The sequence below is a fragment of the Acanthochromis polyacanthus genome, chromosome 18 (genome assembly GCF_021347895.1).
Source record: "Acanthochromis polyacanthus isolate Apoly-LR-REF ecotype Palm Island chromosome 18, KAUST_Apoly_ChrSc, whole genome shotgun sequence".
Taxonomy (NCBI): Eukaryota; Metazoa; Chordata; class Actinopteri; family Pomacentridae; genus Acanthochromis; species Acanthochromis polyacanthus.
In genome coordinates, this window is record NC_067130.1 from 4,924,244 (window position 1) to 4,941,045 (window position 16,802).

The 16,802-nt window shown below is 39.0% G+C and overlaps 1 protein-coding gene across 1 annotated transcript in view; it reads right to left on the reverse strand.

The window, feature by feature from the left end:
- Nucleotides 1–2,991: 2,991 nt before the first annotated feature.
- Nucleotides 2,992–16,802, reverse strand: part of pnpla7a (patatin-like phospholipase domain containing 7a) — a 28,235-nt gene continuing 14,424 nt past the window's right edge. Inside the window, exons 25-36 of the mRNA XM_022215731.2 lie at nucleotides 16,278–16,460; nucleotides 15,911–16,029; nucleotides 14,828–14,984; nucleotides 13,509–13,625; nucleotides 13,276–13,345; nucleotides 12,872–12,988; nucleotides 12,568–12,716; nucleotides 12,287–12,439; nucleotides 11,994–12,113; nucleotides 9,859–9,943; nucleotides 7,951–8,069; nucleotides 2,992–7,062 (exon numbers count right to left, since the gene is read on the reverse strand). Of these exons, the coding sequence (XP_022071423.1) occupies nucleotides 6,925–7,062; nucleotides 7,951–8,069; nucleotides 9,859–9,943; nucleotides 11,994–12,113; nucleotides 12,287–12,439; nucleotides 12,568–12,716; nucleotides 12,872–12,988; nucleotides 13,276–13,345; nucleotides 13,509–13,625; nucleotides 14,828–14,984; nucleotides 15,911–16,029; nucleotides 16,278–16,460 (1,527 nt within the window). The 3' untranslated portion in view covers nucleotides 2,992–6,924. The remainder of the gene's footprint in view (nucleotides 7,063–7,950; nucleotides 8,070–9,858; nucleotides 9,944–11,993; nucleotides 12,114–12,286; nucleotides 12,440–12,567; nucleotides 12,717–12,871; nucleotides 12,989–13,275; nucleotides 13,346–13,508; nucleotides 13,626–14,827; nucleotides 14,985–15,910; nucleotides 16,030–16,277; nucleotides 16,461–16,802) is intronic.

Sequence of the window (16,802 nt, forward strand, 5' to 3'; positions counted from 1 at the left end):
TTATAGGACACATCAGTAAGGTGGGCTTAATCATACATTGGTATGTGCGATCCGTCCTTCCTTCTGTGTGTGCAGGAAGCAGTCCACAGGTGCGTTTAATTTATGATAATCTCTGTTTTCTTTCAAATTCGCAGCTATAAACACAAACACAGTTTCCTCTCTGAGTGTCTCTGAGATGGAAATACCCTACAATCCAATCACCTAAGGTAGGAGTGTCAAAAATGCGGCCCAGGGCCCAAAAGTGGTCCTCCAGAGGGCCCAATCCGGCCCCCAAAGTGTAGAAATTACAGAGAAGACATTAACTGTAGATTGCAAATTTGCAAAACTACATATTTAATATAAATTCTAGACCATGACAAGTTGTTTCAACCATAAAGTAAAATATGATATTGGTCATTGTTTTTGTTGGTTTTTGTCTGACTTTTGTCGTTTTTTTCTCGTTTTTGTCATTTTGTGTTTTCTTGTTGTCTCGTTTGTGGGTTTTTAGTCTTATTCTTGTCACTTTGCATTTCCATGTTGTCTCGCTTGTGTTTTTTTTGTCTTATTTTTGTCATTTTGTGTTTTCTTGTTGTCTCGCTTGTGTTTTTTTTTGTCTTATTTTTGTCATTTTGTGTTTTCTTGTTGTCTCGCTTGTGTTTTTTTGTCTTATTTTTGTCACTTTGCGTTTCCTTGTTGTCTCGCTTGTGTTTTTTTGTCTTATTTTTGTCATTTTGTGTTTTCTTGTCTCGTTTGTGTTTATTTTGTCTTATTTTTTGTCATTTTGTGTTTTCTTGTTGTCTCACTTGTGTTTATTTTGTCTTATTTTTGTCATTTTGTGTCCGCTTTATTTGTTGTTTTGTGTATCGTTTGTGCATTGTTCATCTCCTTTTTTGTTGTTTTGTTTCTTTTGTCATTTTTGGTCTCGTTTGTCGTGTAATTTTTTTGTCTCGTTTTTGTCATTTGTTCATTTTTTGTTGCTTTGTCACTTTTTTGTCTCTTTTTTGTTTCGTTTTGTGTCGTTTGTCTCCCATTTTATGTAAAAATGCATCTTAAAAGAGCATTTCCTGTTTCAGTGACAGAAGTATTGCACAAATATTGACCAAACTGTCAAAAATGAACATTGTTTAAGGAGGTTATCCCTCACTTTGTGATTTCATCGGCAACCCAGGTTCTGCCTCGTCTGACCCACAGAAAACCTGCCCAGGAATTAGTCTGATTCTTCAACCCTGTAAGAAACCTGTGTTCTAAACCTGCCAACTACTGGAAAAATTAGTCTTGAGTATCAGTATCGGGGATAGTGGCCCTGTATTTACTTGGCATTGGATTGATACCAAATCTTGCAGTATCGCACACCACTATTTGGTTGTGGATATACTCATGTGTGGTGTTTGCTGGGGTCTTCTGGGAGGAGGAGTTGCGGTGGTGGACCAGTCCGGTGGGTAGGGAGGTGTGGAGGACCAGGGCGAGGAGGAGGTCTGGAGCGCCAGGCTGATCACTCCTCATGAGCACCAGGCGGGATCTGGAGCTCAGTCTTCAGCCAGCTGTTATCAATCACAGTTCCAGACACCAGAACACCTAGTGTCTCTTGAACATTTTCTCTGGTCTGATTGCACCTGTCTATCCGCTATATTTTATTCTTATGGTGTCTGGGGTATCTCAGTATGCAGCAGGGACTCATCCTGAATGGATTACTGCTGCATTTCAGGGAACATAAACTAGTATAAACATGTTCAGGTGCAGATCAGGTTTTTCTCTGCTGAAAAAGGTTGAAATGTGGGTTGTTTTTTTTGTTGTACTTGGAGCATTAAGGTCGTTCTGGTAGCTGTCCTTTGTGGTGCTGAAGCATAATTTATGATTTAAATCTATTATTATATTTTATTCTTCTTATTGTTGTTGTAGGTTTTGCACTTTGTGGAAGCAATGATTCAAAAGATGAGAGAAGACGAGTATTTTGTAGTTGAGTTTTGTACTTTTCCATTCCGTTGTGCTGTATACAGTACACTGTTGTTTCCCTTCAAAAATGCATTTCGGGCTACTTTCTGCACATTTCTGGTACTTTCTTAGGATATAGGACTAGAAGTACTATCTCTTGCTAAACAAATAATGTTTACACCGATGCAGTACCTTTAGCAGCAATAACAGTGATTATAAACCTCTACTTCAGTATAGAAAACAGATATAATGTGTGAGGTCGTTCTGGTACCTGTCCTTTGTTGTGCTGAAGCATATTTTATATCACCCAGCTGAAACCTGTATTATTGAAACATTGTTTTGTGTCACTTTTGTCTTTTTGTGTTATTTCAGCTTTGTTTTATGTGATTTGTGTCTTGTTGCGTTATTTTAGCATCATTTTGTGTAATTTCTGTATTATTTAAACATCATTTTATGTGGTTTTGTGTCTTATTGTGTTGTTTTAGCATTGTTGTATGAGATTTTTGTGTCTTATTGTGTTAATTTAGCATCATTTTGTCATTTTTGTGGTATTTTAGCATCCATTTGTCTTTTCTGTTTTACTTAAACATCATTGTGTTTAATTTTTCTTTTGTCATTTTTGTCTTATTGTGTTATTATAGCATCATTTTATGTGATTGTTGTGTCTTATTGTGTTATTTTAGCATTGTTTTGTCAATTTTGTGTTATTTTAGCATCCATTTGTCATTCTGTATTAGTTAAACATCATTTTGTGTCATTTTTGTGTCTTTTCGTGTTATTTTAGTATTGTTCCGTGTGATTTTTGTCTTATTGTGTTATTTTGGCATCATTTTGTCATATTTGTGTTGCTTAGCATCCATTTGTGTCATTTCTGTATTATTTAAACATAGATTTGTGTCATTTTTGTGTCACTTTAGCATCATTTTGTCGTTCCCAACTGTTGGTCATCGCCCTTCCTCGATCACCGATAATCGGCATCAGTCAATCCATAGTTGATATTTTATTTGATATTTATTGTCGACACCAGTTTTAAACACTGGAAACTTGATCAGCAATTTTATCAAAGATATAAAGAGAGACTACACCAACAGATAGTGGTTTATTAGTAACGGTTGGTTATTATAAAAAACATTCATAGAAACAGGTCATGTTACAGGCTTATTGGTAAACTTCATCATTGCACAAAAAAAAATCTGAATGACGGCACGAGTGGTTGTTTTTTTTTCTTTCCCCTCACGGTTCATCTAAGGCTTCGTTGCATTAACTTGATGGCACAGTTCCACACATTACATCAGCGCTTCATCCATTACTGTGTCCCCATTTAATAAAGTAGTGAAACGTTCGTTCTGCCTGAAAAACAAATTCATTGCGTTCAGTTTAAAGGTGGAGTTTGTGATTCGGGTAGAAAGACTGTTGATGTTTAGAGAGTTGGCATCTGCCAGAATGACTGTTCCTCTCATTTCCGCCTGTCTGGTGGAAAAGCATCAACATGTACTGGAATAGTGTTGTGTGAAGCCACTTTATGCGTTTCTCATTTATAAAACCAAAACTGTGTGCAAACACTGGACCACACACAGGACACACAGCTGCCCACCATGAGGAGAGATTTACCAAATTTGACCAAAACAGTGCGTTGGATTGGAACCACACGCTCCACCTTTACAAACAGAAAACACCAGTACCAGCACCATCGTCTCATTGGTAAGCAGCAAACGTTCTCCCATCTCCGGTTTGCTCGCACATTCTCTGTCCAGACTCCGTTTAACTAACACCATATGGGAGCCTCGTACTGTTTATCACAGCTTTTCTCTTGCTGTCTCCACATGTAAGGCTGCAGGCGCTGTAGCACCGGGATTTACCAAGATCACAGCTTCATGCAGGGAGGGTCACGAGGTGCTACATCGACTCAAAGGAAACGAAATCCTAAAAAGCTGATGCCTGATAACAGCAGAAACATTGGTATTGTGACGTGTCTGACCAGTGAGAAACCAAAAAATGACAGTACGGAAATGTTAAACATAGGTTTTACCAAGTTTTTCCCATTGGAAGGCATTAACAACTTTGTTTCTGCTGTAAAATATGACACACAATGTATTTATTGAGCTTATTTTTTTTAGGTAATCCCTTGTATGTGTTATTATTTCGTTTTTCAGGCCTTCTACCTCTCTGGAACCTGCCTAAAAAGTCCAGTATTGATAGTACTGATCGGCCTTTGTTGCATTGTTGTTACATTTGTTGCTTTTCCTTTTTAATAAAATGTAAGTAATGTGAATTTCTTTGGGTTCTGGACTGTTGTTCAAACAAAAAAGTACAATTTTTAAATTTTGCGTGATTAATTTTCACCGTTTGACCATTTTCTTGCGTTTTAAATACCAAAGATTAATGTATTAATTGAACAAATAATCATCACATTAATCAGTTGTTAGTTCCAGCCCAAATCAGGACTGAGATTAAGCTAACTCTAAGGAAATATATGAGGCATTTTAATCAGACCGATATCACGATTAGTTTGTTAGTATTGTGCATTGAATTGCATTTCTGGACTGATTGTCTGGCTCATGTAAGTTGTGCTTATAATCATCTAGGACTTAAATATTAGATATATTTTGAATATAATATATGTATACGACATATTCAATGGCATGCAATCGTTTAGTATTTTCAATATCAAAAACAAATTAGATCCAAATCACTGGAATATAATCAGAAACACTGCTTGACAAGCCGAATGATTTGTGTTACGACACGTTTCTGTGCTAGCCTCGGTGCATAAACTGTACCGAGACGAGTTCACTCAAAAGATCCGCACTGTCTGCTGCCCAGTCTGGGATAGATTCAAGCCAAAAAACAGATGGGGGGAGGCTCTAACGCCAGCCGAGAGGGAAACTAGTGCTTTGAAGTGGATTGGAATCATTAATTCCCTCCATGTCCCTGGCACGCTGGTTACGACAAAACTGTGCTGACAGCCATGGCCGCGGAGCACGCTGCTTGCTTTGCTCCCTTTCTGCTTTTAAATTAGTTTTGTTTGGCAAGCAAACCTTGGTGAGGATCATTACATAGAAAAGAGAGAACAAAGCATTAAAGCAGTGGTCCTTAACCTTTCGGGACCGTGACCTTCTTTTCGGGATGAAAGTTTAGGCGCATTTGGTGCCACAGTCAGCGGTTTAAAGTTCAGTTCATTAAAAATGTGCACTTTTTTTTTTTTGTATTAATCGAGTCCACACTCAACTGCCACATACAACTGGCATTTGTTTTTAGATGGTTCAAAATTTGCTGAAAATTAAGTAGCACCATATGAGCATGTAATAAAAAAATACTGGTTTAGTGGGAAGTGAAGAGAGGACGGTCAGAGTTCACCGCCGGCAGAGCAGCTGACAGCATTAGTGCATTGTTTGTGCTACAAGTGTCCCATAAGTTGCTGGGAATGTCTCCGTTAATGGTGGGATTTCCAGCATTGGCAGTGGAGTCTTGAGGAAAATACAACCCTCTTTGTTTTACTTATGTTGTGGTGATAAATTTCTGCAAAGATTACCACTCAGAACTGGGTTTTTGGTGGCGTCTTAATATGATTTTAGTTCATATTAAGTGATTTAAGCACTGTTCCCCTTGGGTTGGAACAGCATTAAAGGTTAAGTTAACATTTTTTCAAAGTTTTTCTTAATATAACAACACTAACACGTCAGTTTCTCAGATTTCTGCCCTGCAAACACACGAGAGATGAACAGCTTTTTATTTGTGGTGATGAAACTCGTGGAAAACGAGTCTCTCATCAGATCATCCACAGACGTCACTGTCAACAGCCTGCATTGATCTACTTTCTACCTAACCGCTGTTTTTGTCTCGGATTGTACTTGTGACCCCCTCATTAGAGGTTTCAGAAGTACTGTAAGCAGTAGGTGTGAGCAGTTCAGCCAATTATTGATTTCATTTGAAGCGTTACACTGGTCTGCAGAGATGTACAGGGTTGTTCAAAAAGAATGAACTGATTTCATTACGTAATATTTTAATAAGGAAAAGCAATAGAAAACTCCAACCAAATCACAAGTATTCTACTCCCAATCAACTTTTATTTGATGCTTCAGGTCATCAAATAACAGTGGATGGTGATATGCTGATACACGTCTGGGAGGAATTCTTTAATCACATTGACGTTAACCGTGCAGCAGGTGGTGGCCACATTGAACAGTTGTAAGACAGGAAATAAAAGCTGATTGTGAATAGAATACTTGTGACTTGGTAGGAGTTTTCTATTGCTTTTACTTCTTAAAATATTGCGTAATGAAATCAGTTCATTCTTTTTGAATAACCCTGTATATATTAAAACAGAGAGGGCAGATTTTGACAGAAAAATACTTTTAATTTTTTTGTAACTTTTTCTTTCACACCCCTTTCATCTTCTCGTGTGATGAATCTTTTATGCAACGTTGTAACAGTGCATGTGGCGCAGATCTCAGAGACGGATGTGTCAAAACTTAGTAACCTCACACCAAAGCAATCTGTGTGTTTAGACACCAGAGGAGCAAAAAAATATGTTTTGTAATGTTCAACTACTTCAAATGTGGTTAAATTTTCTCAAATCAAAATACAATCAGTAAGGATTCATAGCTTCCACCTGGGTCCAAGTAATGAATATTTCATGGAAATAGTATTGCCTCACCAGTATTGCTTTTATCTTCCACTAGACTGGTGTGATTCATGTGAAGCTACAAGAAATCATCTCAATATGAGAAATGATTAGACCAGCGGCTGCTCTATAAACTGGGAATATATAGGTGCTGGATATTAAACGCATCTAACACCTACAGTATGTATTCTTTCTTTTTTTTTATAAGGGACTGTCCATTCGTTACGTCAGCCACACCGCTAACGAGGCTGGGTTATGGAGGTCAAAATGGAAATCAGTCACTGGAGAGCAGTTTTTGCATGTGGGACAGACTGGAGTGTGAAATGTGGGCAAAGACGGGCAGGTTAAACAGTGATGACCTGTTCAAGCAGAGTTCATTAGACGGGTCTTCACTTAATGGACTGTTTGGAAAGGGCTTGAAGGTTTGACGGCTCTTCCAGCAGCCTGCCAGGGAGGGCGGCAAACGGAGGGTGGCTGCTGGTGAGTGAGGTAATGGGGCGTGGACGTCCCCTGTCCAGCTCTTCATCCTGAGAATTAGAACCAAGGTGAGACGGAGTTTTACAATTACATTTCTGCTGCAGATTGGTAAAGGAATTAACTAAAAGCAAAAAAAGATGACTGTAAATTTTCTGCCATTCGCTTTAATTTGGCAACATTATGCTACAATCAAAACACAGAGAGAGAGAAGTAGAATTGCAACCCGGTCTCACGGGGATTCGTGAAACTGTCACGTAAGTTTTAGTTTCGGTTTCGTGCGCACCTGCACGATTTCGTCATGTTTTTCGTGCCGCTCACCACGAAATGTTTTTCACTTGTGTGGAAAGAAAGACCTTGTGGTATCTTAGCATACTATATTAGAAAAGCAAAAATAAAAAAATTAAAAAAAAGAACAAGCAGGACAACTTCTTTGCATCCTTTTTGTAGTGTCCTTTATAGATTAAGCAAGACAGTTTTTTAAAAGCCAAAAAAGTACCAGCACAGTCCTCCTGAGTCAAGCTGACTTCTGTCATTTGTGACTCTTTTGGAAACTGGCACAGTCCCCGACACCCGACTACAGCTAAAATATATAATTTTTAGTTGAATTAGGTGGCCTTCCAGTAACATCTAATTAATTTTAGAATAAATTTTATATTATTATTGATCACTTTTAAAGCGTGAATTGGCCTGACTTCAAGATTTTATAAGTTTTGTACAATTGCCAGCAAGATACTCCTGACTTTCCCAAAGTCTAGATTTCAGAAAAATGACTTTGCCATGAAATGTGTCGCGCTGAGGTGAAAGTATAAATTCCATTTCAATGTGATAAACCTTAAGAAGCTTGTTTTAGATGTGACTGAAGGAAAACGGCTACTTAGGTGCTGTAATTCTGCAGAAAAGACCCCACAGTGTCCCATCTTATAACCCGAGGTCTGTACCGTGTCCGCGGTCTCCTCCTCCTCCTCAGTGTGCTCTCCATAGTGATTGTACATCTCCATGTCAGACAGAGCGCTCTCCAGTGCCTCCTCTTCGTAGTCGGTGTGGTAGTCTGACTCCTCTGATGAAGAGTGGGGGACAGGAAGCGCAGAAGCACGTTGTGGGTGAGTAAGTTGGAAAATGTGGAGTGTAAACGAGGTGACAAATGCAAGTGGGTGGGCAGGTGAATGAGTCAGAACAGCAAAAATGTGCAACGTTGTGAGAAGTCACACAGGGCACGCTGATGAGCGATGGATGACAAATAGCTTATAAATAGGACAAACAGGAATGTAGAGAAGGATGCAGAGAAGTGAGAAAAACATAACCGTCGCTGCATGAGGCTTCACTCTTAGTGGTGCTTGAAAGTTTGCATATCTGTAATAGTAAATATCTCTGAGTGGTAAATGCATGTGAGCCTCTAGAATTAGCAGCTAATTTAAATGTGAAAAGTCTGATCTTTGCAACACAAGTCTGTGGAAGTACTGTACCATGGCACAAACAAAGGAGCTTTCTAAGGACATCAGAAAAAGCTTTGTTGATCCTCACCAGGCTGGAAAAGGTTACAAAACCATCTCTAAAGAGTGTGGACTCCGCCAATCTACAGTCAGATTGTCTTCAAATGGAAGTAATTCAAGACCGTTGTTAATCTCACCAGGAGAGGTCGAGCAACAAAGAACCCTCGAGGAGCAAAGCATGTAGTAGTCTGTGTGGTCACAAAGGAACACAGGATAACTTCTAAATAACTTAGGGCTTTTCTCACATTGGCTATTGTCAATGATTACGAGTCCAACAATGGCGTGCATGGCAGGGCTGCAAGCAGAAAGCCGCTGCACTCCAAAAAGAACATGCTGCCCACCCACAGTTTGCTAAAGATCACATGGAGAAGACAGAAGGCTTTTCGGAAATATCCTGTGGATGGATGAGACCCAAATAGAACTTTCTGGTTTAAATGAGAAGCATTATGTTTGGAGAAGTCAAAATGCTGCATTCCAACACAAGAACTTTGTCCCATCTGTGAAACATGGTGGTGGCGGTATCACGGTTTGGGCCTGTTCAGCTGCATTTGGGCCAGGACGGTTTGCCATCATTCTTGGGACAATAAATTCTGAATTATGGCATCAAAAATAGAGAAATGTCAAGACATCTTTGCATGAAATGAATCTCAAGAGAAAGTGGGTCACGTAACAAGACAAGGATCCTAAGCGCTTAAGTCGTTCCACCAAAGAATGGCTCAAGAAGAATTAAGTAAATGTCTCGGAGCGGCCAAGTCAAAGTTCTGACCTTAATCCAATGGAAATGTTGTGGAACGACCTGAAGCGCTGTGAGGAAATCCACCAACATCCCAGAGCTGGAGCTGTTCTTTTCAAGCTGATGTACATGACTGATCAACAGTTACCGGCTCAGCACAACAGGGTCAAACCAGATGCTTAAAGCAAAAGTTGGCGTACTATTTCTGCACAGATACGTACATATAAGATTATGGATGATGAAAAATAACATTTTTGTTCTCAAAGTTTCAAGCACCACTGCAAATATTTATTTAGAATTGGAACGCAAATGCCTAATTTAGAGTATTATTTTTGAACAGTTCATATTCTAAATAAATACGATATGTTCACTTTTCCATGGAGTGTCCCGTGTACGCACATAATTCATATGATTCAGTTTCTTCAGTAATGGAGGTCAATTTTTCTATCTCCTCCCATGTAAAAAAAAAAAAAAAAAAAAGGATTAATTTCCTAATAAAATATGACAGGTAATAGAAAACCCACCCAAAAACAAATAAGAGCATGTACAGGAAGACAAACATTGAGCAGAAATGGTAAAAACCCTTCATGCAGACATCGTGGAGTGAGTGTCGGTGGTTTTACCGTCCGCCACGGCGGGTTTGACAGGCTCGATGCGGGACACAATTTCTGCCAGATCAGTGAAGGAAGCATTGGGACACGTCACCACCTGAAAAACAAAACATTCAGCTGCAGCCGCTCTGATGTCATGCAAGTTCCATTAGTAAGAGCTAATTATTCCAGCCGGCAGGTATCAACACCTCTGCTGTGAGAACATGATACACGCTCGCTAATGAAAATATAAATGACAGCCAGCAGGTTCAGTAAGGTGAAGGGTGCATGGCTGATCTGGATTTAGTCTTTTTGCCTCCATTTAGGTAGCATTGTGCTGATGTACCACATCACTAAACTGCTGTGGTGTGAAAAAGCCAGTATTTACTGCTGAGTCTTCTGGATGCAGACCTTTTTAAGCAGTTTTCTTTCAGTTAGGCATGTATGATCTGACCTGGATTGGTTTCACTTCCTTTAAAGTGATGTAGAAATACAAATATTGATTAGAGGCTATACAAAGATACATCCTTACTATGGATCCTGCAGCTTGACCTTGCATTCTTTTCCTGTTTTGTCAGCTGAACTAGCCACATTAACCCCCCTTTAGTTTTGAAATCTCTGCCACCTGTTTTTTGCTATTCAACTGAACATAATGTCAAATCTATTATGGAAAAAGATGCATTACTTCCCCAGAGAGCTGCATGCACCCTACACTAGCATCTGAAAATGGAAAGACACTCATTAACTGTCTGTGTGATGCTATTGTTTTAAAGAATGAGCACGGAAGCCATTTATAAGACGACGTTGAACATTATTGTTTCAGTTCTGTAAAAAAAAAAAAACAACAGCAACGCCATCCTTCCTTCCACACTTGCCCAGGTGCATTTGTTAGTTTGTTGCTTTGGGGCTATTGTCATGATTCCTTTCAATATCAACCCTGCTATTCTGCTCTTCATCCTCTTCATGTTATTGCTCAGACTGAAGGTAAATGTCTCATCTTTCTTCATCATTCTCTGTATTTCTTTTTAGTAGGTGCTTTGTCTTTCTCTGACATTGCTGGAGGACAAATCTAGTGTACGGTAAATCCATTTCCGTGCGCTTGAAGAGCAAACGGATTCATAGTTTTAATGTCATTACTGAGCAGAACTGTAGCCCAAGGCCTAAAGTATGACACTCTAAACAACAAACTCCACCTGACAAAAGCATATATTGTAGAATTAACAATAAAGGAAGAAAATACACCCAATATGCTAAGCCTATTTGGTCAATTAAACATTGATGGAATAAAAGTATGATATATGAAGTGGATGTAAAATCTGCCTGTCAGATGTGGTGGGTTTATGGAAAAGGCTTTTTAGAAAAGTAAACTCATCAATTTGACATTGACGTAGCATAAGTGGTGCACCTCCACTATCTTTCTTTTAAAACTGTAGTTATTAAAACCTCTGACAGGTGAGGAGAATAACACTTATCAGCTCATTTCAATATACAGTGTTAGACAGTTGTGGTTGATCACCGTCTATTCTGCCAACACCTACAATATACTGTATTTGTTATGGATTTGTCCATTGATTTGCCATTTTCTTGATTATGTGTCTTCACGTCAGATTCAGTAATGTGTTGTTGATGCCACATAAAAAGAATATTTGATATTTAAATAATTCAACAGTGGATTTACTAGTATAAAATTAAATATTTATAGGGAGAATGTGTCCTTATGGCAACAAAATAAAAAATTTAGTTTGTTCTTTTATTGCACAACAGGCTTGTTTTGGCATAGAGGCTACTACGGCAGTTTTTTTGATTGTTATATTACATATTCTTTATTACACAAAACATATTAATCATGTTAGCTCTGCCCTTAGCAGGAACAAATATTATATATATTTACCTCTGAGGGCGGAATGAGTGGTTACTAAACCCAAATACTGTCTCATTTGTATATTTAACCTGATTAAGGTTCATAAATTACTTGAATTTGGAATTTTTGTATCTTTTAATTTCGCACATTTCAGTTGGTCATATATATCTCTGGTAAGATTTTTAGTCCGCATTGAAAAGGTGACAACATTTTGAGTCACAGTGCTTTGTACTGAACTCTCTCTGTTGATTTTCTTGTCATATAATCGACAGCTTTTCCATAGATTGATCACTCCCCCAGTCCTTACATTGTTCTTGCTCTGGGTGTTGTGGAACTCCTCTTGGTGTCTGTCTTTCAGCATTTTCTCCACCACACCGCTGCGACTCCACACATCGAACACAGTCTTGCCGTGCTGGTATCCCACCTCCTACATCACACAAATGTACACAAACATTCACGTGTTAATATCACTTTATATGCATACTACTGGCTGAAATTATTAAAAGCAATGCAGATAAATTTGTGCAGAAAACACTGTGGGAATTTGTTTGACATTAGTTACTGACATCAGTGGGTAAAACAAATAGTTCGTAAACTTACGGCAATCTCGTCAAATTTGCCAAACTCCAAAGTGCGATATCTGTCGATTGGAGGTCTGATATACTCGCAGTAATCGCTGTTCTTCACCGACTCCAGCTGCCTCACACAGCACACGTAGGCCAGCCGGGTCTGAATCTCTGCCATGTTCAGCACCTATAGAAAAAAACTTATGGATCACTGAGAAACACCTCCAAAAATACACTCGTTATTCATACGGCTCGATTATTTTTAAAGCATCCCCGCGTAGCATGTTGTGTCTTTATTCTTAATCAATCCATCACCTTTACTTTCTCAGCTAGGGGGTTGAGGCGTTTCCATAGCAGCCACCAGCCTGAGAGTGAGTCGCCATAATTAGTCAGGTTGGTTTCATCCCGGCTGCCCACGTCAATAGCAATCACCACTTTGGCCCCCATGGAGCGCGCCACATCAGCTGGGGAAGTCGGAGGAAACCGACACCATGGGACAAAAGACAAAGAGCACAAATAAATTATATAGATACGGTAAAACAGATTATATCAAGAGAAACAATGCTAACTTCATACGCGCCCTTGTGAAGTATTAAGACTAAAAAGGAGTGCTACAAACCAGGCAGGTTGTTGATGTAGCCTCCATCCATCAGCAGGTGTCCATCTTTGGGGTCACAGAGAGGAGGCAGATATCCCGACAGAGACATGCTGGCACGAACGTACCGCCACAGAGAACCTCAAACAGCAAACAGGCAACTCTGAGTTTTTTGCCGTTAAAGCACGACACGTTTAATTGAAAGCAGCCAAGCTGAACAGACTGAAAATGAACCTCATCATTGAGACTAATTGAAGGGTCAGCTCACTAACGAGGACAGTGATGGCAGAAATGACAGAGGTGGATCTCCAAACTTGTGCGCATAAAACTTTTACAGCTAGATAAGTAAACTTTATTCTTGGAAAAAATAACCTTTTAAGCAAAGGACAAAATAATTCTTTACAACAATAAACAAGCACTTTACTTACCATCAGTATGTACTCTCATGGTTGAGGCAGTGATGTCAGTAGTGATATTGAAATACGGGATCCAAAGGTCCTGCAAACAAAATGATCACATGCAATAGATAATAAGTTCAGGTGATGCGTTTACTTGTCCCAGACTGTCATGTTTCTGGACGTTTATCTGCTAAAAGTGTCCTTACAGTTCTCTCTTTTTTTCATTCTCTATTTCAGTTCTGATTCTGTGAGTCGGGACTCACCTCAATCTGTTTGCTTTTGAAGACATTGCTGATGCTGGAGTTGAAGGAAGCACCGGAAAACATGGAGGTGACTGGATATGTCAAATCCAGAACCTTCTGAAATACTGAAGTCATTTCCTACGAGAAAATCCAGAGAAAAGCAAAGTAAATAGTTTATTCCTCTAGACAACTCCTTAATGTGCAGCACAAACAGTAAGTTTTTCATCTTGTTTGTACTTTCCAATAATCTATGTTTATAGTCTTTTGAAAATTCTTAAAAACATAAATTCACTTCCTATGATTTTTTTTTCCCACTTTGTTCATGTGACTTTGCTGAGGACAAACTCTTTTATGGCACAGTGGTTCTTTTAATTCGATACTAAGGAGCAGCAACCCAGCCAGCTGCTTCTGCAGGAAAGGTTCAGAACCAAGGACAGAGCCAGAGGAGGAGGGGCTGTATGCATGGTGGGAAGACAAATCCTACCACATGCTCTGCCTGCAGGCCTGGAGACAGAGCAGGTGTCTGAAATTAGCCATCATGGATGGTCACAGTGTTAAAGACCAAAGGATGTGTTTCATATCATAACTAAAAGGGTTCTGTACAAGAGGTGGATGTAAAAAAAAAAAAACCTATCCAGAGGTGCAACAGCAACCCATAACTTGATTGTTAACCTGCGAAGCATGATTCATTATGTTAAAAGCAGAACAGAGGTCTAAACTGGATTAAAATTAAACCATTTTCTGTTCAAACGAGTCACATTTACAATACATTTAGTTTATGACAAGTGTAAGATCAGAAAACTGAAAGTAACTGAAAATATTCTTCAAGTGCTAAACTCAAGCCCTCCTCAATCCAAAAGTACACTGTTCTTATCTAAATATTTCCTTCCAACCAATTTCTTTATCGATTATTTAAACTAATTCTTAGGCAATTAAAAGTACGCCATCTAGAGAGAAAACACGAGGTCCAGGCTCTGCAGTCAACCGATGTTACGTAACATCCTGAAGATGTTCGATCAAGGTCATGAAGCATCAAATCCAACCATGGTTGAATAAACTCCAAGCAGCTTTACTGAATATCATCCCCCGTCTCTTTAATTTAATTTCCTGTCGCCTCCGTAGCATCCTTGGTCTAATTTAAGTAGAAAAAAGGAACAAAAAATGCTTTAAAAACTCTTCTTGTAGTCCTTGTAACAGCCTGACAAAAGGACAAAACTGAAGAGTGGGTTAAAATCTGTAAGGCATTTTAAGGATCACAAAGAAGAGCAAATTTAAATATCAGTTGTTTCTCCAAGATCTGGATTTAATACAGGACATGTAATTGCTGCTTTGACTCTCACCATTGCCCATTCTCTGGCCCTCATCCTCATGCGGCTGTGGCTGCGGTCCTCAGCATACAGTGCCCCCATCAGGGAACCGATTGAAGTGCCACCAATGAGGTCCACCGGGATGCCAGCCTCACAGAGCGCCCGCATTATTCCGACCTGGGAACATCCCCTGATTGGGAGGGTGGAGAAACAAACATGAAAAATGTAGCTAAAAAGACAGAAACACTGAGAAAGATTAGAAACTAGAAATCTTTGTGATGATGCTTTAAGGCTTTAAAATCCACGTCTTATTTACATCTCAAGTCATCAAAGTTTTAGAGCAATTTCTGCTCAACCAGGACTGATTTGCTTAAAAATTTTAGAAAATCTAGATATTCACAAAGACATCTGTGAATACAGTAACTGCTTCTCATCAAGCATCTCTTTTAATAAATATAAAGCGCACAAAAAAAAACAAAAATCTAAGGTATGAAAATGAGAAATATGTCCATAAAGATAAAATAATTTTCTTCTTCCACTGTTCTCTGTGTTTTTGTGGCACAATTTGTCTTACCTGCTCATTTTGGTAACAAGTATTTCATATTATAAAGCATTCTGCAGGTCTTATTTTTTACTATTGCAACATAAAACTATATGTGGTTCTGAAAATATTACTAGTTGACATCTCCATTATAATTCTTTTTGTTATTTTGAGCTCCAAGATGAGACTTCTCCTGACTGCTTCAGTTATTTTTTCCATTTTTCTTCTCACTCAGTTGAAAGACTACTTGATCTACTTGTACAATATTGCAGATGAGAAAAATAACTGTGGAAATTTAAGGCTTTTATCTGTAATAGTTCCTGAGATATTGTCATCCAAACATGGCCTCAAATTTCAATGTGCAAAAAAAAACAAAAAAAAACCCTGAAAGCAAGTTGAAAGGATTTTTTCTTTTTCATTATCTCGGAAACTGTTTGATACATCAAGCTACAGTTTCCCAGTTACAGTTTTACATATCCACGGTTTGATACAAATCTGACTCAAATCAGAGACGGTCTAGCAGAAGGAAACTTAAATGAAAAAGCTCAGTTGTGAAACAGAGGTATGAATGTTACCTGGCCCCTCCTCCTCCCAGGATGAGAGCAATAGCATTGCCTGTGAGAACTCGAGCCAGACGGGAGAAGTCAGAGTGACGGTCTGCTGGCTTCTCAAACACCCGCTGATACAGCTCCAACTGGAAAAAAGAAAAAAGAAACAAAACAACTGTAAGAAAAGTCATGAAAAGGAGCGAGATGATGAGAAGATGTACAAGAGCTGGATAGATGGGAATGATTTTGTACGTCTTGAAAGAAAGAGGATTATGTGGAAATGCTGACTGACAGGTTAAAAGAGGATCAGGGGAAAAAAGTTCTTTGATCTGCAGATGAGACATCAGATAAAAAAAAACCAAAACAACATTCCGGCTATATTTTCGAGTCAGACCAGTTTGGGCAGGCTCCGCTTAGAGAAGACCCTTCGGGGACAAGAGAGGTGGAGGTGTCTGGAGATCCAGCTTCGCATGTTGAGCCAGTTCACAGTTCCTTTGGGTGGCGGTCCGTCTTCTCTGTGCAGCAGCACCAGCTGCTTCTGGGCACGAACTGCACTTCCCTCCAACATACGCTCCAGCTAGAGGGGAATTCAAGGAGCACAGATGTTTCAGAACATTTTATACTCCTCGTTTTCTTCAGAGCGGCTCCTGTGTAGCGCTCACACAGATGGAATGATGACAACTTTGAGAGCTCAGAAAGATACTGCAATTCTCATGAGTACTACGTTAGAGTTAACTGAGCAAACTAGTTTCTTTTGTGCAGATATGTGACTGCAATTCCACATTTGTGTTTGGAAACAATCACTGGATCAAATTCAAAAGGACTCTCATCTTGATAAGGACTTCTACATCTGAACGATATAATTACTGTAATTACGCGTGAGATTCATCTTATTTCATTTTCATTTATATTTTCCTAG